The following is a 14,871-nucleotide window of genomic DNA, read 5'->3' on the forward strand; positions in this document are numbered from 1 at the left end:
AACGGCAATACCACAGACAGTCGCGCTGTCAGCTATCAACCGATGCGGCGCCATCTTCATGAACGTGCCCCTGGCATTCGCGCCGATCTCACTACCGCCAATTTACGCGCATATGCCCAAGTCTCGGCCGCCGAGGCTACCTCCGACACATGGCCTCAGTGCCGAACCTCCCGCAACCACACTCGGCAACCCGCGAGTCTTCGCTCGCTCGGCGTGACGAGCCTCCCCTTCCTGCATCATGGCTTGATTCCGTCACGAAAGCGATTGTAGGGTCAGGCCAGGCCGATGCACGAGTTGGTGGACCCATCGCGCGATCTTCAAGCCGTGCAACCAATGCTACGACACGGCCATCCAGGCCCAGCAAACTTTCCGTCGCCAACTCTACACCGAAGGCAGCTCGGGGTTCATCCGTTTTACCCCCTGGCGCCTCCCTCTACCCCAGCCGTCCACAGACCGCTCCCAGCACTGTCAACGCGGCGCATGTCATGTGCAGGTCTGCACCGGGTTCTCGCTCGAATTCTCGAGCCGGGGATCGCGTACCTGGAAGCGTGGTCGGGTCTCTCCGCCACAAAGACCGTCAAGCACGTGGAAGACGTGGGTCCCGAGGCGGTCATATAGATCGGGTCCCTTCCCTCGCGTCGACTCGAGTGGAGGACGATGCACTTGCCAACATGTACTGGGTGGACGGTCGACGCGTCTCAGTCATCCACCACGACGACGGAGCGTATGACGTCTTCGACTCGGACGACGAAGACGGCGAGCTTGATCTGGCCCGACTTCTCGTTCCAGCTAAGCGCCAGTATTCCATCCTTAGTCTCCGGAAGCACCTCCATGCGGCGCACAATCGAGCGCCGGCCACCAGGCTCAATCGGATGACTGGGATGAAGACGACGAGCCACAACGCGGCCGCAGCCACCAAGTAGTCATAGATGACGCGGATGGATACCCCACCTTCCAGCGGACGGAGAGTCTCAAGCGACGGCGAGGCCTTCCAGGAGGATGGGGCGCGGCGGGGAGCAGCCGCTCATAGACCTCCAACTCCCCTCGTCGCTGTCCGCCTGACCCGTTCAGCTTGTACTTATTACTAAACATACCAAGGTACCCTATATCGGCACACCAATCACCAGGTCTCCCACTTGTATCATGCATTCACCCCTCATTCTTGCTACATGGACCCATCCTATCCACTCGACGCATCCGTCGCTTCTGTCACTACAATCGACTGCCCCTCTTGAACCAGCTCACCTATCATCCGTGACTATCTCGTATAATCCGTTCAGTTACCTCTGGGCCATCCGGAGAACGATAATTCTTCCGTGCTTGCCCTTTGTCCCAGACTCAATGCAGATACTCTGGTAGGATGGCATGTACCATAGAGTCACGATACTGTACTTCTTGAATATGATTACGCAGCGTATACAATTGTCATTCTCAGGGCCGACGCCGTCAGTGTTTCGACAGTCCGACAGACACTCGCCTGCATCGATGTCTCGCTTCTGCCGCGCGGTGCTATCATGAAGAACTACTGAAAATATCATTACATACACGAACACTCTATCCGTTGCATACTGTACAAGAAGACCGCAGGGCAACATGTGTCTATATCCACCTTACCAGTCCGTATCCGTATCCCACCTGTCTGCATCTTAGGTCGCCGAGAGTGAGGTATGATGGACGTCGGCGGAGCGACCCTTGGCGCCCCGTCTCCGCGAACGCTTCCTAGCCTTGCGCGCACGGCGGGACTCCTTGGACTCCTTGAGCGTGGCAACGCCGTTGTTGACGGACTCGATGGTGAATGCCACACGCCCCTCCAGACACCCAGAAGAAGTCGACGTGTCCGTCTCTGCCTCAGACAGACTTGTCTCATCCATAGCAAGCGCGCCCATCGTGATTACCAAGCCGTCCGAGGGAGCGACGCCTTCCTTCTCGGACCTTGAGTCGCTAGACGTAGGCGTCGGAAGAGGTGAAGGGGCGTCGTTCTTGTCGCAGCCTTCGTCGCAAATTGAAGACATCCACGGAGGGGGCGGGCTTGCTTTCATCCAAGCACGGTACGTTTGCAGCACCATATTCATGGAGGTAATCACGTCAATAGAGAGGTTGGTGAACGTAGAGAGCTGGAAGATGTCGTCCTGGAAGAGAGACAACAGAATCTTGCCGGCGACGATGATGGTGTCATGGTAGGGGGCGTGGAACGGGACGGGGCCCTCGATGTATCGGATGTCGTCGTGAGGGCCTTCGTTGCTCACCCTCGAGTCCCGGCACATCTTGCTAGGGAGGACAACTAGGTCATACTCAAACTGGATGCTGTCGTCATCATAGTACTCCAAACGTGACTCATCAGCGCGAGCAGGGAACGTCGACGATTGGCGCAAACTCACATGAGCGAGATCACGGCGCTCATCGTCAGGGCAGGCCTCAAAGCACCAATCAACCCAGAATTGCCCGAGGATGCTTATGTCTCTAGGAAGGGGGAGCAACTCTCCCGAGGCGATACCCTGAAAAGCTTATATTACTGAAGAACTCGGGCGGACAAGCCAAACTCGCACAACGCACCTTTAAGACAGACTCGTACTGCATGGATTTCGTTGGGTTGGCATCGACCTTCGTCTCCGAGGTGGATTTGGTCTTCTCGTCCTCATCTTTAGTCAGGGGCGACCCCTTGAGCGGAGCATTGCGTACAGAGACCATGGTGTGTGGAAGGCACGATCGACCGTTACGCCGCAGGCAGGATGGGGAGTTTCTCGATGACTTGTAGGTGATGAAAAGCAAGTGTAATGAGAGAGGCGACGGCAACTGAAGTCGGAGGAGTGTTGGGATCACAGCCACAATGTACACAAAGGTAAACAACGAGGTGCTCGCAGCAGCGCCGCCTCTCAACCAACGGGAGGAAACGACGCAGCACCCTCATGCTCGTCCTCCAGCTCCGACTCCCGTCTCCACCGAGCCCCGCCATCACTTGTGCCCGACTCGCCGCTGACGCTCTACCTCTTCCCGCCGACTCCGCGCGTGGAGCGGACGTCACCGACCTTGCACGGCTTCCTCCGCTCCCAGCAGAATGGCATTGCGAGCAGAGTGGCTTCAGACCGGCCGAAAGCGGCGTGGGCAGGGTGCAAAGGTCCTCGGTACGTCGCCAGCCCCGTCCTTTGCGTCCCTTCCACCCACGCCCGCGCCACCCCATTACCATTAGGGAGCTTTGCGGAGCTGCGCGTTATCCATCCATTGCTCGTTGGCCCATTACCATCATGGGAGCTGTAGCTACATGTCGTATCCATCTACCGCTCGTTGGCCCATTACTATTATGGGAGCTACGAGTTCGATGTATTCCTTGCTTCGTCCATGCTTTCTGTCCACGACACACGGGGCTCCCCTACATTGGGATCCCACCCACAATGCCCTACCGCTGCGCGTCAGGTGTCGACGCCCCTGAGCGAGATGATGTCATGTTTGTATGCGATTCATTACATGTGGGACACCTCTGCTCCCCAGACATTTGCATTCAATGGATGGACTCGAGTGCTCCAGACCTCGCGACGCTATCAGATGCGCCATGACATGGCTACATGTGGCGTGTATTGAACCTCCCGGCCAATAGCGTGCACATCCCACCGTACATAGAACTGGGGATATGGCCACTACGCTTCCGCAGATTACTGCTTTGTGTCCGCTTCCTGAAGTATCTCTGTGCAACAGAAGCCGCCCTGCCCAGAAAGTGTAACTGCCGGGGTGCGCAATGCGCCGGACAGTCCGCCGGTATCAATTAGATGCTCCTGTCACTGATTAGTAACACTGCCGTCGGTGTCGAGCTCACAGGGGCACAGTTGTGCAAAGGCCATTGTCACGAAATGTCATGCCGGCAATGACGAAGCGCCCTGTACGCGCAAGCAGACAGTGATGCAAAACTCACGCCGCCAGCCTTGAGCCGACCGAACACTCATGGCGCGCGGATAGTCACGCTCAGAACGTCTGGACGCTGTGGACGCTGTACATAATATCTGGGCGTTGACCTCTGGAGCATACAGTCACACTCGGGGGGTATGTATCATGAGCATCCCACAGTTCCACAACTCGCACGACGGGCAACGGTCTAGCTTCGGGGCTCGAAAACGCGTAGGAAAGGACTGCAAAAGATGTCATTTCAAAGGGTACAAAAATAGGGGCTCAGGTGACCTTTTCTCTGCAATGTTCGATGTAGCTAAGAACAAAGACAATATAATGTGTATAGTATGCGAGTAACAAAGAAGTAAGTATGAGTGATAACCCGTGTTATTGTCGAACGATGTGGAGAAAAGGTCACCTGAGCCCCCGTTTTGTACCCTTGGAAATGACATCTTTCGCAGTCTTTTCCTACGCATTTTCGAGCTCCGAAGCCAGGCCGTTGCCTGTCGTGTCGGGTGGCCCAAGATGTGGACGAACGCGCACATCCGCACCGGTTTTGAGGCAGGCAGAAGTGCACACTTTTTCCATTCCTTGACGCTTTCTCATACCCTCCCTCTGAAATTTGGCACATGTTCTTCGATGTATCTTAAAAAGAGTATTCTGACTTTTCCAATATTTATTGTACAGGAGGGACGGGCACGATCACGATTTTGCACTTCTCTCATGTTTTACCGCTAGTATGGCAACAGATGCTCCAGTCGATCACAAGCTGTGAGCGTCAGTACTTGCAAAGGCTTTCAAGAGCATGGATATTTCCGTCGGGAGAACCGGACAAATGCGGTGTAGTACAGCGCTCGAATGCTGACAGGGACGGTGTGCATGACATGCTGTTTGTGTACGAGGCAGTAGTAGTACGTTCATTAAACGACTAGACTCTGGACGAGATCAACATAAAATGGTAAATAATCAATCCACTACTAGCACCTCAGTGCTGAGGGCAACGTCATATGCGGCAAGTCTATGCACATCGGCTGCCTCACGCGCTCGCGAACTCTTTCACGACACTGACAGGGTCGCGGTACGCGCCAATGGTCTTGAACTCAATGTCCAGGCTGCGGCGAAGTGGCGATTTCGTCAGAATCGTGCCAAAACAGAACGATAACGTGCTGGGGCTCACCCGAACGCCTCGGGTCCTCCGCAAGCGAGGCCCTCTGTCGTCGTCCACAACGGGTGGCCAGCAAACGCCATGACGGTAACCCGCAGGCCGTAGCGGTATTCAGGGGTGCCCAGAGCCGCACCGTTCTGCGAGTCGAGAACGGTGATGAGATCGGGCACGGTGGTGTGGATCTACGGGAGCAGACACGTCCGGTCAGCGTCGGGGGCCGAGCCAGTCGGGGCCGTGTGGACGGTGCTCACCGTCTTCTCCCCAGTCGCCGAGAGGATGTACGCGTAGAGGTTCTCGTTCTGGAACGGGATCACCAGCCGGTCGTCGGGCTTCACCGGGAGCGTGGTGCCGCCGAGCGCGCCGCCCGGGCTCCCGCCGTCCTCCTCCTCCTCCTCGAGCAGCGGCGCGATCGTGACCTCGCCCCAGGTGAACCCCTTGCGGACCTCGCGCCGGACGTCGACGATCTTGCCGACGAAGAGGCACGCGCCGTTCTGGAGGCCGAGGAGCGCGCGGGGGATGCCCTTGAGGTCGTTGTGCTTCCGGCAGAGCGCGATCGCGCGCCCGAGCCGCCACGCCTGGGAGACGCTATGCGGGACGCCGTAGTCGGAGCAGTTCTTGCGAGACATGGGATAGCCGGCGACGCCGGCCTTGGAGCCCATTTCCGTCGCGACGGCGCGCAGGATGTCTTCGACCGCCTTGAGGTTGCGGGCGGACGGGAGGACCTGTCGGCGGATCAGTGAGCACGTCGTGGAAGTGTCCCAGTCTGGGGAGAGGAGGTCGCTGAGAAGGTGGCTTACAATGGTGCTTCCCATGCCATCAGAGATGGCGCAGGGGGTGAGGCTATTCGGGAGGTCGTACGCGCCAGGAATCCTAGGTTCGTGTGTCAATACAATGATCAGAAGCCGGAAGCCGGAAGCCGAAAGGCCGTCAAAGGAACTGCTCACGTTTGGTACATCTATCTCGAGACGTAATGCGTGGTTAAAAGGATGCCTATAGACGTGCATGAAGAGAAACCCTTACGTTAGGATACGCACGGCCCATGAGGTCGCAGTCGAGCACCGTCTTGCCAGTCTTTGCTGCAACAATCATGGGCTGCACACCGTTACCTCCTCCGATCTCCTCGGCAATGAAACCAGCGAACTCTGTTGCCCCAATGTATTGCATCAGCGCCCTCGACGCACTCGGCAGTTCATCGCCGCCCTGTAGGCGCTCCATCTAGAAAGAAGGGCCAGATGTGAATGGTCGCAGCATCGATCGGATTTTTATGTTACGTACTCCGACACTCGGAGATCCCTGTAATTAATGTGAGATCGTTATACACGCGAAGAAGACGTTCACGAACCATAAATCCGACCCGTACAAAGAGCTGCTCTTCCGGGACGTCGTTAGGGTCAGCAACCTGCGGAATGACCCATCAGAAGTCGTGCATGCGTGCCATCCTCCGGCCGATCCTCACCAGGATCTCTTTGCCCGCACGTAGCGCGGCGCGAGACATTAGGAACGGCGGGTATGAAGAACCACCACCGCCCGTTCCCACAACAGCACAACCCTCCGCAATCCACTCTGTGGAGAAGGCGATGAGAGATCAGCAGGACTCTAGACGGCCGTAATGACTCGCTCACCAATATCAAGTTCCGTGAGCTTCCATGCCCGATCCGGGAGAATCGTGGGCTTGTACGTGTCGATGTCTATCGGGGCTTCTCCGATGCCGCTGCCTTCCGTGGCTTCAGCTTCGTTAGTCAGAGACTTCTCACCCTCGTTCGACTCGGACACGTCTACGAGAACAAATTCTGCGCCGTCGACTGACGCGACCGCCTGGGCAGCGAGATCACCCGCAGCCTTCACGATGATCCGTGTAGCCTGGTTGGTGACATACTGTCGCGGAGTTGATCGGCATATCGTCGCGGTGAAGAGGCAGGCTGAGCTTACCTGGACTGGCAAGTTGGTGACTTCAACGATCTTGACGGTGGCTATGGTATTATGGCATCGTTGAGAACGATGTGCGATGTAGACCCCATTGTGGCCCGCGCTTACCTGGGTCGGCGCCGGCTGCGATGGCCTTCGCGATGGCCTGTTTCTTGATGGCCTCGACCACGGTGTGGATATCACGGCCAGCAAGAATCTCGATGGTGTCAATCTCGCCAGCAACTGCGACTGTGATCAGGGGACGTTGTATCATTTCCAGGCGACGAGCCCACACACCTTTCGCCATGGCGGCACCGACGGCGTTTGCGACCCCGAAGAATGGCGGGCGGATGATCTCCTTGACTCCAGCCAGCTCGTCGGGCGAGATGATGCTGCCACCGCCTACCAGGAGGACGGTGATGTCTTCGGGAGACGTCTTCATCCTGAAACAAGCCCGTGAACTCTAGGAAATAACGACAGATGAGCGCCTACGCACTTGTCAATGATGTTCTCCAGAAGCTTCTTGATGCGCTGGACACCCTGCGCGACTGTGTCCGCGCTGACGTCGCTTACCAGAGCCTTGTCCCCGAGCTCCGCCCGGCCACTTGCCACGATAATGTCAGTCGTAGTCAGGACGTTTCCTCCGAAAACGCGAGCGTCGCGGGTGAGATTGTATCCGACAGACTCGGGGCCTACGGAGACCTTCCCGTCCTCCGCGGCGTGAACGACTGAGCCGCCGCCCAGTGCTATCGACTGCACGTCCGCCATCGCGAAATTCGTCCGCACCCCGCCCACCTCGATGTAAGAGGCTGCTTGGCGCGGGAACCCGGAAGGGAGCAACACGCCGACGTCGGAGGTCGTCCCACCGACGTCAACGACGATGGTCGACTTGCCCTTCTCGACTTCCGACGAGCCGCGTGTGCGGTCGTCGAGGCCGGCAAGAAAGGCAGCGCCGCGCATGGAGTTGGTGGGCCCAGAGGCGAAGGTGCGGATGGGGAGGCGGGCGGCTGACGCGGCGGTGGTGAGGGTGCCGTCGTTTTGGGTGAGGAAGAGGGGACATGTGAGTTCGAGGGTGCGCATCGCATTCTGGAAGCCGCGGATGGTGCGTTGAGCGAAGGTGAGGATGGAGGCATTGAGGATGGATGCGTTCTCGCGCTCGAGCAGGCCGACCTGTCCCACTGGAAGCAAATAAGACAACTGTTGGGGTGCACGATGTATGCACTCACCTTCTCGTGAGGCGACCACGTTGACCGAAGGCCCGAGTTCGCGCTCGATAATAGCCTTTGCGGCAATTTCTTGCTTTCCGTCGTTGTCAAGCGAGGAGAATATGCCGGTCAAGACCACCTAACGAATATTCACATGCGTCAAAAACAAGCATACTTGATGTACCGGCAGGCGGTCCGGAGTGCCGACCCGCCCCGCCAGATACAATGTTGAAGGTACTCACGTTCTTAAGTCCCTTTTCCTTGACAATGGCGCATTGCTCCACAATCTGGGCCTCGTTGATCGGTCGGATCTCTCTACCGTCAACTGTGGGGGGTCAAGCTTTGCAAAGGGAGGAGAAATGACTATCCCTTACTTTCGAAACCTCCATCGACGTAACCCACATGACCCTCGGTGAGAATGCGCAGCGGCCTGGGGAAGTCGATGAAAGGCGGGCACTGTTTGGTGAAGACGCTACTGAGACGGATGACGGCGACCTTGGCAAGCCTGCGCGCGTCCGCCTCGAGCACGGCGTTGATGAACGCGGTCGTCCCAATGCTGACTGACGCGACTTCGGTAGGCGACACAGACGCGAGCCTCAGGACTTCGCGGACGGCCTCCTCGATTCCCTTGGAGACGTCGGTCGTCGTGGGGGCCTTGTAGTGCGCGAGCACACCACGGCTCGGCTCGTGAAGACGAGTCACATCGATCAGCACACCGTCTGTGTTCGTCCCTGCGAGCGAGGGTCAGCCGATGTTCGCGCTCGTGCTTCTAGCCGTGGGACGCACCTCCGACGTCGACACCGATGCGAAGCATTTGGAGAACAGTGAGGAGGGGATGAGCGGAGATAGTCAGGCCTGGTCTGTCGATCGCGTCTTCCTTTGCTCGAGTCTGCGGCCGCCACAAGTCTATCGGTGCTGATAAGATGAAGGCTAAAGCAACGTCGGCGGCCCTTATCTCTTGGGGAGAACTAGGGAGAACTGTCTCGCGTGCTCTTCGGACCGTCGGGTGCCCGTTGCGATGATCTCCGAAGAGGATGAACTGAAGAGCAATGCCGAGGATCAATTCGATCGCCGGTGGGCCAGGGGGGGAAACGCTAAACGTGTCGGAGGTCAAGCAAGACACCGGCTGTGATGGAGATTTGCACGGGCGTCTCCATGTGTGCTGGCTGCGCACACTTACCATATCCTAAAGTTCGCAAGACACGAAATATGCAGGCCGTATGAAGCTCCATCACAGAAATCCCCCCGATCTTGCAAGGTGATCGCATCTGCTTAGAAGATTATCGGAAGTAGCTTTATCAGTGTAAGGTACGCAATCAGTGTAACACGCAATTTATCCAATAGAACTGCTTACAATCTGCGTGCTACACTGTTGCAATCGTCTCGCAATCGAGCAAATATTCCAGGAGTGGTCAATGACGAGGATATTTTACCGTCTGGTGAGAGGGTGGTAACAGTGCAAATATTATATGGTCTCACGAGCATATCCTAAGCGAGGCATTATACGGTGGATTGCAATTGCAGTGGAAGGACGGCAACGATACCATCCATCCTAACACACTTCTATAGGGCTGAGGACGTATTTCGGGTTGCCATTTCAAGACGATGTATATAGGATGCAGTACCGTACATTTCTCGTGCTGATTACCATGCAACCACAAAGGGACCACCCTCGCAGACGCAACCCTCCCAGTATGCACGTTCCACAAAACCGTACCGGATGTGCACCACCACACGCCCCCCACCATCCTCCCAGCAGCGGAGACGTGGGCAGCGCCATGCCAGCACGCTTGCCACCTCGTCGTTCTTCCGCGTCCGCGAGCGATCCGAGAGGGAGAGCCTGGGCGCCGCTGTGTTGGTGCGTGCAATGGCGTGGAAGACACACACCCATAGAGTGTCATGAGGTGCGGTGTCTGCTGCAACACCGCCGTCCACTCAGCCTGGGAGAAGGTGCGGGTCAGCACAGCGAAGAGAAGGGGACGCGAAGACACGCACCGCGTTAGCGACAACATTCGCCACCTTCACACCAACACTCGTACCTGCGGTGTCCGTTTGTGCGGGAGCAGGTCCACGACGGTCGACGTCTAGCCACACAAGCTTTGGCACGCACTCCACGAGCCGCCGGTTGTCCTCCATCTCATTCCGCCCCGCGAACTCAACCCGACGGACACTCGGCTCGTGCACGCGTAACGTGTCCAGGAAGGTGCGGTCGCACGCAGGGCCGCTGGCGAGACCTACGTCCCACACGGTCTCCAGTGGGCGCGGCGCTCCATCCGGGTGGTGAGCAGGCAGGAGAGGACCACGGCGCCTTGAACCGTGGAAGGGCGCCCACAGGGAGCTTCAGCTGTGCCGCTGCGTTTCTGCCAGGATCGGTGTGTACGGGGGCTGGCCGAAGGCGATATCGAGGTGAGAACTTCGACCACGGGGTGAGCGACCAGGAACACGGCGGCGGCGTCGAGGCTTGTGCCGGACGAGCAGATGAGGACAGTAAGCGTGAGGGAACGCGGCGCGGCAGAGGAGGGCACGCCTCCCTCGTGCACGCCACGCGCGCCCTCGCGACGCACCGCGCTAAGCGTGAGATGGCACTCGCGCAGCGCGAGCTCGCCGGAGCGGAGGAGTCGGGTGCTCCACGCGCAGTATGGGCACGCGCGATAATGACAGTGTAGTTCTTCATGAGAAACATACCTGGCGAGTGTACTCCTCTACACCATTAGGACCACCGTTGGCGATGTCTTCTCAAAGCCGGAGACCCCTTCTTGAAGATCCTCTCCAAAGAGGCCGTTGATTGAAAGGAGGCTCAGGTAAGCACTACAGGGCGCTGGTCGGGACATGCACATACCCAGCTGAGAGCACTGACGCTGGTGAATTGGGTTGAGCAGCTGGTGGTGATCGATGATGAAGTGGTTCAAAGGGTGAAGCTTTGAAGGATAGCACAAGGTGCCTGCGAATTAAGGAGGGCAGGGCGCCGGGCGGCTTGGACGGGTGGCTTGATGCTGGCTAGTTCAGAATTAGAGTTCGGACATCACGTGTAGTCGTTCAACAAGTGGTTTGAGGGCAGAAGTGACATCATTGGTGGTAAGTGCCTTAGAGAAAGGTTGGGGGAGAGTCGGAACAGATTTGCAAGACGGATACAATGAGCGCAATCGTGTTCGGAAGTGATCCCAGTTTGCATCTATTTACAACTTTCTCACCACTATCTCGCATGGACGCCCACTTATGCGCCTGTTCCCAGCGCCCCCTAAGACGCTTGTACGCATGTCCCGACGAGCGCTATTCTAAAGGCGCTCGCAAGGGGGCCAATTTCAGGGAGAATTCTGTGATGTCATTGCGTTAATTTGGGTAGGTGGAAATTAAATTGCCGTTGCCGTTGTCGTCGTTGAGATCTTGAGAGCTGACTCCGGTCCGTCTGGCCTGGGGGTATAATGTTGGTATGATGCATATGACGGGGAGAAAGGGGACATTAGAGATGTCTCCGGGAACCCGCATAGGCGGAACCGCAACCGTAGTACTTCGACACTGCGTATTTTATCACTCCGGAGCCCTTGAAGAAGTCACGACAGGCAGCCCAGGGGCGTGTGAGGTAGGGAAATGTTATCAAATATGTTATTGTATCGACCCCTGGGCGAGACTCCGTCAGCAACTCGGAAATGTTGAGGGATACATAAACTCTTTGTCAACATGCGCCGATTCTTTGTCAGGTAATCCGGCTCACAACGTGCGCGAGTCTCGGAAATGTTGAAGTTCAGATCACATGACTACCGTCCCTTTAAGGCGTAGGGCCCACCATGAGACATGAATCGATTCTGGCAGCCTCTGAGTTGTCTGCACCTGTACCTCACGTTCTTTTAATCAATTGATCTGGTGTCACCCCCCTGGGGTGATACCAGATTCGGAGACTGCAAATGCGTAACTGTCTGCCACTAGTAGACCCTCTACGAATAACGGCTGATATTCCCTGCAGGGAAATGGTAGAACGCGGGCATATGCCCAAGTCCCCCGCCCCCTTCCCCGACGTTCCCGAGGGCCCTCCTCCGCGAATTCCCGCGCTGCGCCTGATGGCCGCCCCGTCGGCGCCTTCCCCCATGCCGCGCCGCGCGCCCTTGATGGCCCCGACATCTCCGGACGCTGCGCGCCACCAGGTCTCCGCCGGCGCCTCCCCACTCCGCCACCCGTGCTCGCCGCCCCCAACAGCGAGCTCGCCGTTCCTGCGTCCTGCCCTCCCCTCCCCTCCGTTTCCCTCCGTTCCTTTTGGGATCCGCTTGTATTTAAAATGCGCACCTAATGGTACACAATGCAATAGCTGGAGTTGGCTGGGTGTGCCTGTACTGAGCCCTCACACCCCCCAAAATGCGTGCAATATAGGGACATACACAAGCCGTCAATTGATGGGCTAATTTCTGCAGCAGATAGTCGTAGATGATAGCTGCTGTAATATGAAATCGCAGGTGGATAGCTAGAGGGGTGCATGTATGATGTCATATGTCATTTCAGAATGACATACTCTACAGTGATATGGTATGTACATTTATCGTCCCATGTACACCTAGAATCATAAATAGAGATCCTTCAGAGTGCACTGCAACAAGAAGAAAGTGGAAAGACGATGTTGTGGTGAAGATATGACATATGTTCAGAAGGGTGGACTGCATTAAAATTGCGGCCTTGATATGTTTTTGTGCAAACCTCCAATCACTGTGCATCTTCTTGCGTTACTTTTATATGTATACAGAGAGCTCAGATCGTATCTTTCGTGCTTATCGGTGGAGGATTGGAGACAGGGTATGGTATGTCATTATTCTATGACATAGAGTATAGCAAGATGGCATGTGCTCCGATTGTTATTCTGAAAAGCGGAATGGATCAGGGCACTCTCCTGCTTAACGATGCAGAAGAAATCTCAAGAAACGGTCGAGAAGTGGTTGAGATATGTCAGATGGGTCTGGAATGGCAAGTTGTCCGGAGGACGCCCTGAACCACCTAGACCACTTTGCACACTTCAAGCTCATATGACATATCTCAACCACTTCTCGACCGTTTCTTGAGATTTCTTCTGCATCGTTAAGCAGGAGAGTGCCCTGATCCATTCCGCTTTTCAGAATAACAATCGGAGCACATGCCATCTTGCTATACTCTATGTCATAGAATAATGACATACCATACCCTGTCTCCAATCCTCCACCGATAAGCACGAAAGATACGATCTGAGCTCTCTGTATACATATAAAAGTAACGCAAGAAGATGCACAGTGATTGGAGGTTTGCACAAAAACATATCAAGGCCGCAATTTTAATGCAGTCCACCCTTCTGAACATATGTCATATCTTCACCACAACATCGTCTTTCCACTTTCTTCTTGTTGCAGTGCACTCTGAAGGATCTCTATTTATGATTCTAGGTGTACATGGGACGATAAATGTACATACCATATCACTGTAGAGTATGTCATTCTGAAATGACATATGACATCATACATGCACCCCTCTAGCTATCCACCTGCGATTTCATATTACAGCAGCTATCATCTACGACTATCTGCTGCAGAAATTAGCCCATCAATTGACGGCTTGTGTATGTCCCTATATTGCACGCATTTTGGGGGGTGTGAGGGCTCAGTACAGGCACACCCAGCCAACTCCAGCTATTGCATTGTGTACCATTAGGTGCGCATTTTAAATACAAGCGGATCCCAAAAGGAACGGAGGGAAACGGAGGGGAGGGGAGGGCAGGACGCAGGAACGGCGAGCTCGCTGTTGGGGGCGGCGAGCACGGGTGGCGGAGTGGGGAGGCGCCGGCGGAGACCTGGTGGCGCGCAGCGTCCGGAGATGTCGGGGCCATCAAGGGCGCGCGGCGCGGCATGGGGGAAGGCGCCGACGGGGCGGCCATCAGGCGCAGCGCGGGAATTCGCGGAGGAGGGCCCTCGGGAACGTCGGGGAAGGGGGCGGGGGACTTGGGCATATGCCCGCGTTCTACCATTTCCCTGCAGGGAATATCAGCCGTTATTCGTAGAGGGTCTACTAGTGGCAGACAGTTACGCATTTGCAGTCTCCGAATCTGGTATCACCCCAGGGGGGTGACACCAGATCAATTGATTAAAAGAACGTGAGGTACAGGTGGTTGTCTGCAACGACAAGCCCAGTGCTCACTGATGCGGGAACCCGGACATCGACGACACACACGTGATCAACATTTCCAAGACTTGCGCCTGTTGTCAGTCGGATTACCCGACAAAGACGGGGAAATGTTTGGCCCATGTTAACAAACGGCTTGAGTATCTATCAGAATTTCCAAGTCTCGCCCATGGGTCGATACAATAACATATCTGGGAACATTTCCCGATCTCACACGCCCCTGGGCTGCCCGTCGTGAGTCTAATGATTGGAACATACATGTGACACACTGGTGGCCAACAGTTCATCTTCAAGGATCAAACCGTCAGGTTCGGAAATAGTGCCGAGTACTAGCGCCGCTGGCAGATCCAACGTTTGAGTCTTGAGCCCGCATATGGTTCCATAAATCGGATCCAGGAGATTGAGTGCCAAGTGGTGAAAGGAGGGGTTTGGAAATTGGCCAAGTTGCGGTGGAACCTTGGGCGGCACGGGCTTCGGGCCGACATCGTCCCGCGGGATCGCTGCAACGCGATGGCCCCCCAATGTCGACGGCCGTTTCTTGGCCATCTCTTCGCCACTTTCTCTTGCCCCCAGCGCGTCTCGGCCCACAAG

At 56.2% G+C, this 14,871-nt stretch overlaps 3 protein-coding genes across 3 annotated transcripts; 1 reads left to right on the forward strand and 2 right to left on the reverse strand.

Moving 5' to 3' along the window:
- Positions 1 to 149: 149 nt before the first annotated feature.
- Positions 150 to 1,030, forward strand: BXZ73DRAFT_88460 (uncharacterized protein; the record flags this gene model as incomplete). Its single annotated transcript, XM_048024957.1, has 2 exons — positions 150 to 813; positions 888 to 1,030. 2 exons carry the CDS (start codon positions 150 to 152, stop codon positions 1,028 to 1,030), a joined length of 807 nt encoding a protein of 268 aa, XP_047881042.1.
- A 616-nt stretch (positions 1,031 to 1,646) lies between these two features.
- Positions 1,647 to 2,688, reverse strand: BXZ73DRAFT_75268 (uncharacterized protein; the record flags this gene model as incomplete). The annotated part of the gene is made up of 2 exons (XM_048022183.1): positions 1,647 to 2,495; positions 2,554 to 2,688. 2 exons carry the CDS (start codon positions 2,686 to 2,688, stop codon positions 1,647 to 1,649), a joined length of 984 nt encoding a protein of 327 aa, XP_047881043.1.
- Positions 2,689 to 4,912: 2,224 nt separating this feature from the next.
- Positions 4,913 to 8,965, reverse strand: BXZ73DRAFT_42296 (hydantoinase/oxoprolinase; the record flags this gene model as incomplete). The annotated part of the gene is made up of 18 exons (XM_048018931.1): positions 4,913 to 4,988; positions 5,054 to 5,223; positions 5,293 to 5,763; positions 5,839 to 5,911; positions 5,986 to 5,996; positions 6,062 to 6,256; positions 6,317 to 6,334; positions 6,384 to 6,440; positions 6,498 to 6,604; positions 6,664 to 6,916; positions 6,971 to 7,011; positions 7,076 to 7,189; positions 7,244 to 7,389; positions 7,443 to 8,124; positions 8,173 to 8,290; positions 8,376 to 8,476; positions 8,526 to 8,882; positions 8,938 to 8,965. The coding sequence occupies 18 exons, from the start codon at positions 8,963 to 8,965 to the stop codon at positions 4,913 to 4,915; spliced, it is 3,018 nt and encodes a 1,005-aa protein (XP_047881044.1).
- Between the last annotated feature and the right edge of the window lie 5,906 nt (positions 8,966 to 14,871).

Source organism: Epithele typhae, assembly GCF_022376455.1.
Source record: "Epithele typhae strain CBS 203.58 chromosome Unknown BXZ73scaffold_7, whole genome shotgun sequence".
Lineage (NCBI taxonomy): Eukaryota > Fungi > Basidiomycota > Agaricomycetes > Polyporales > Epitheliaceae > Epithele > Epithele typhae.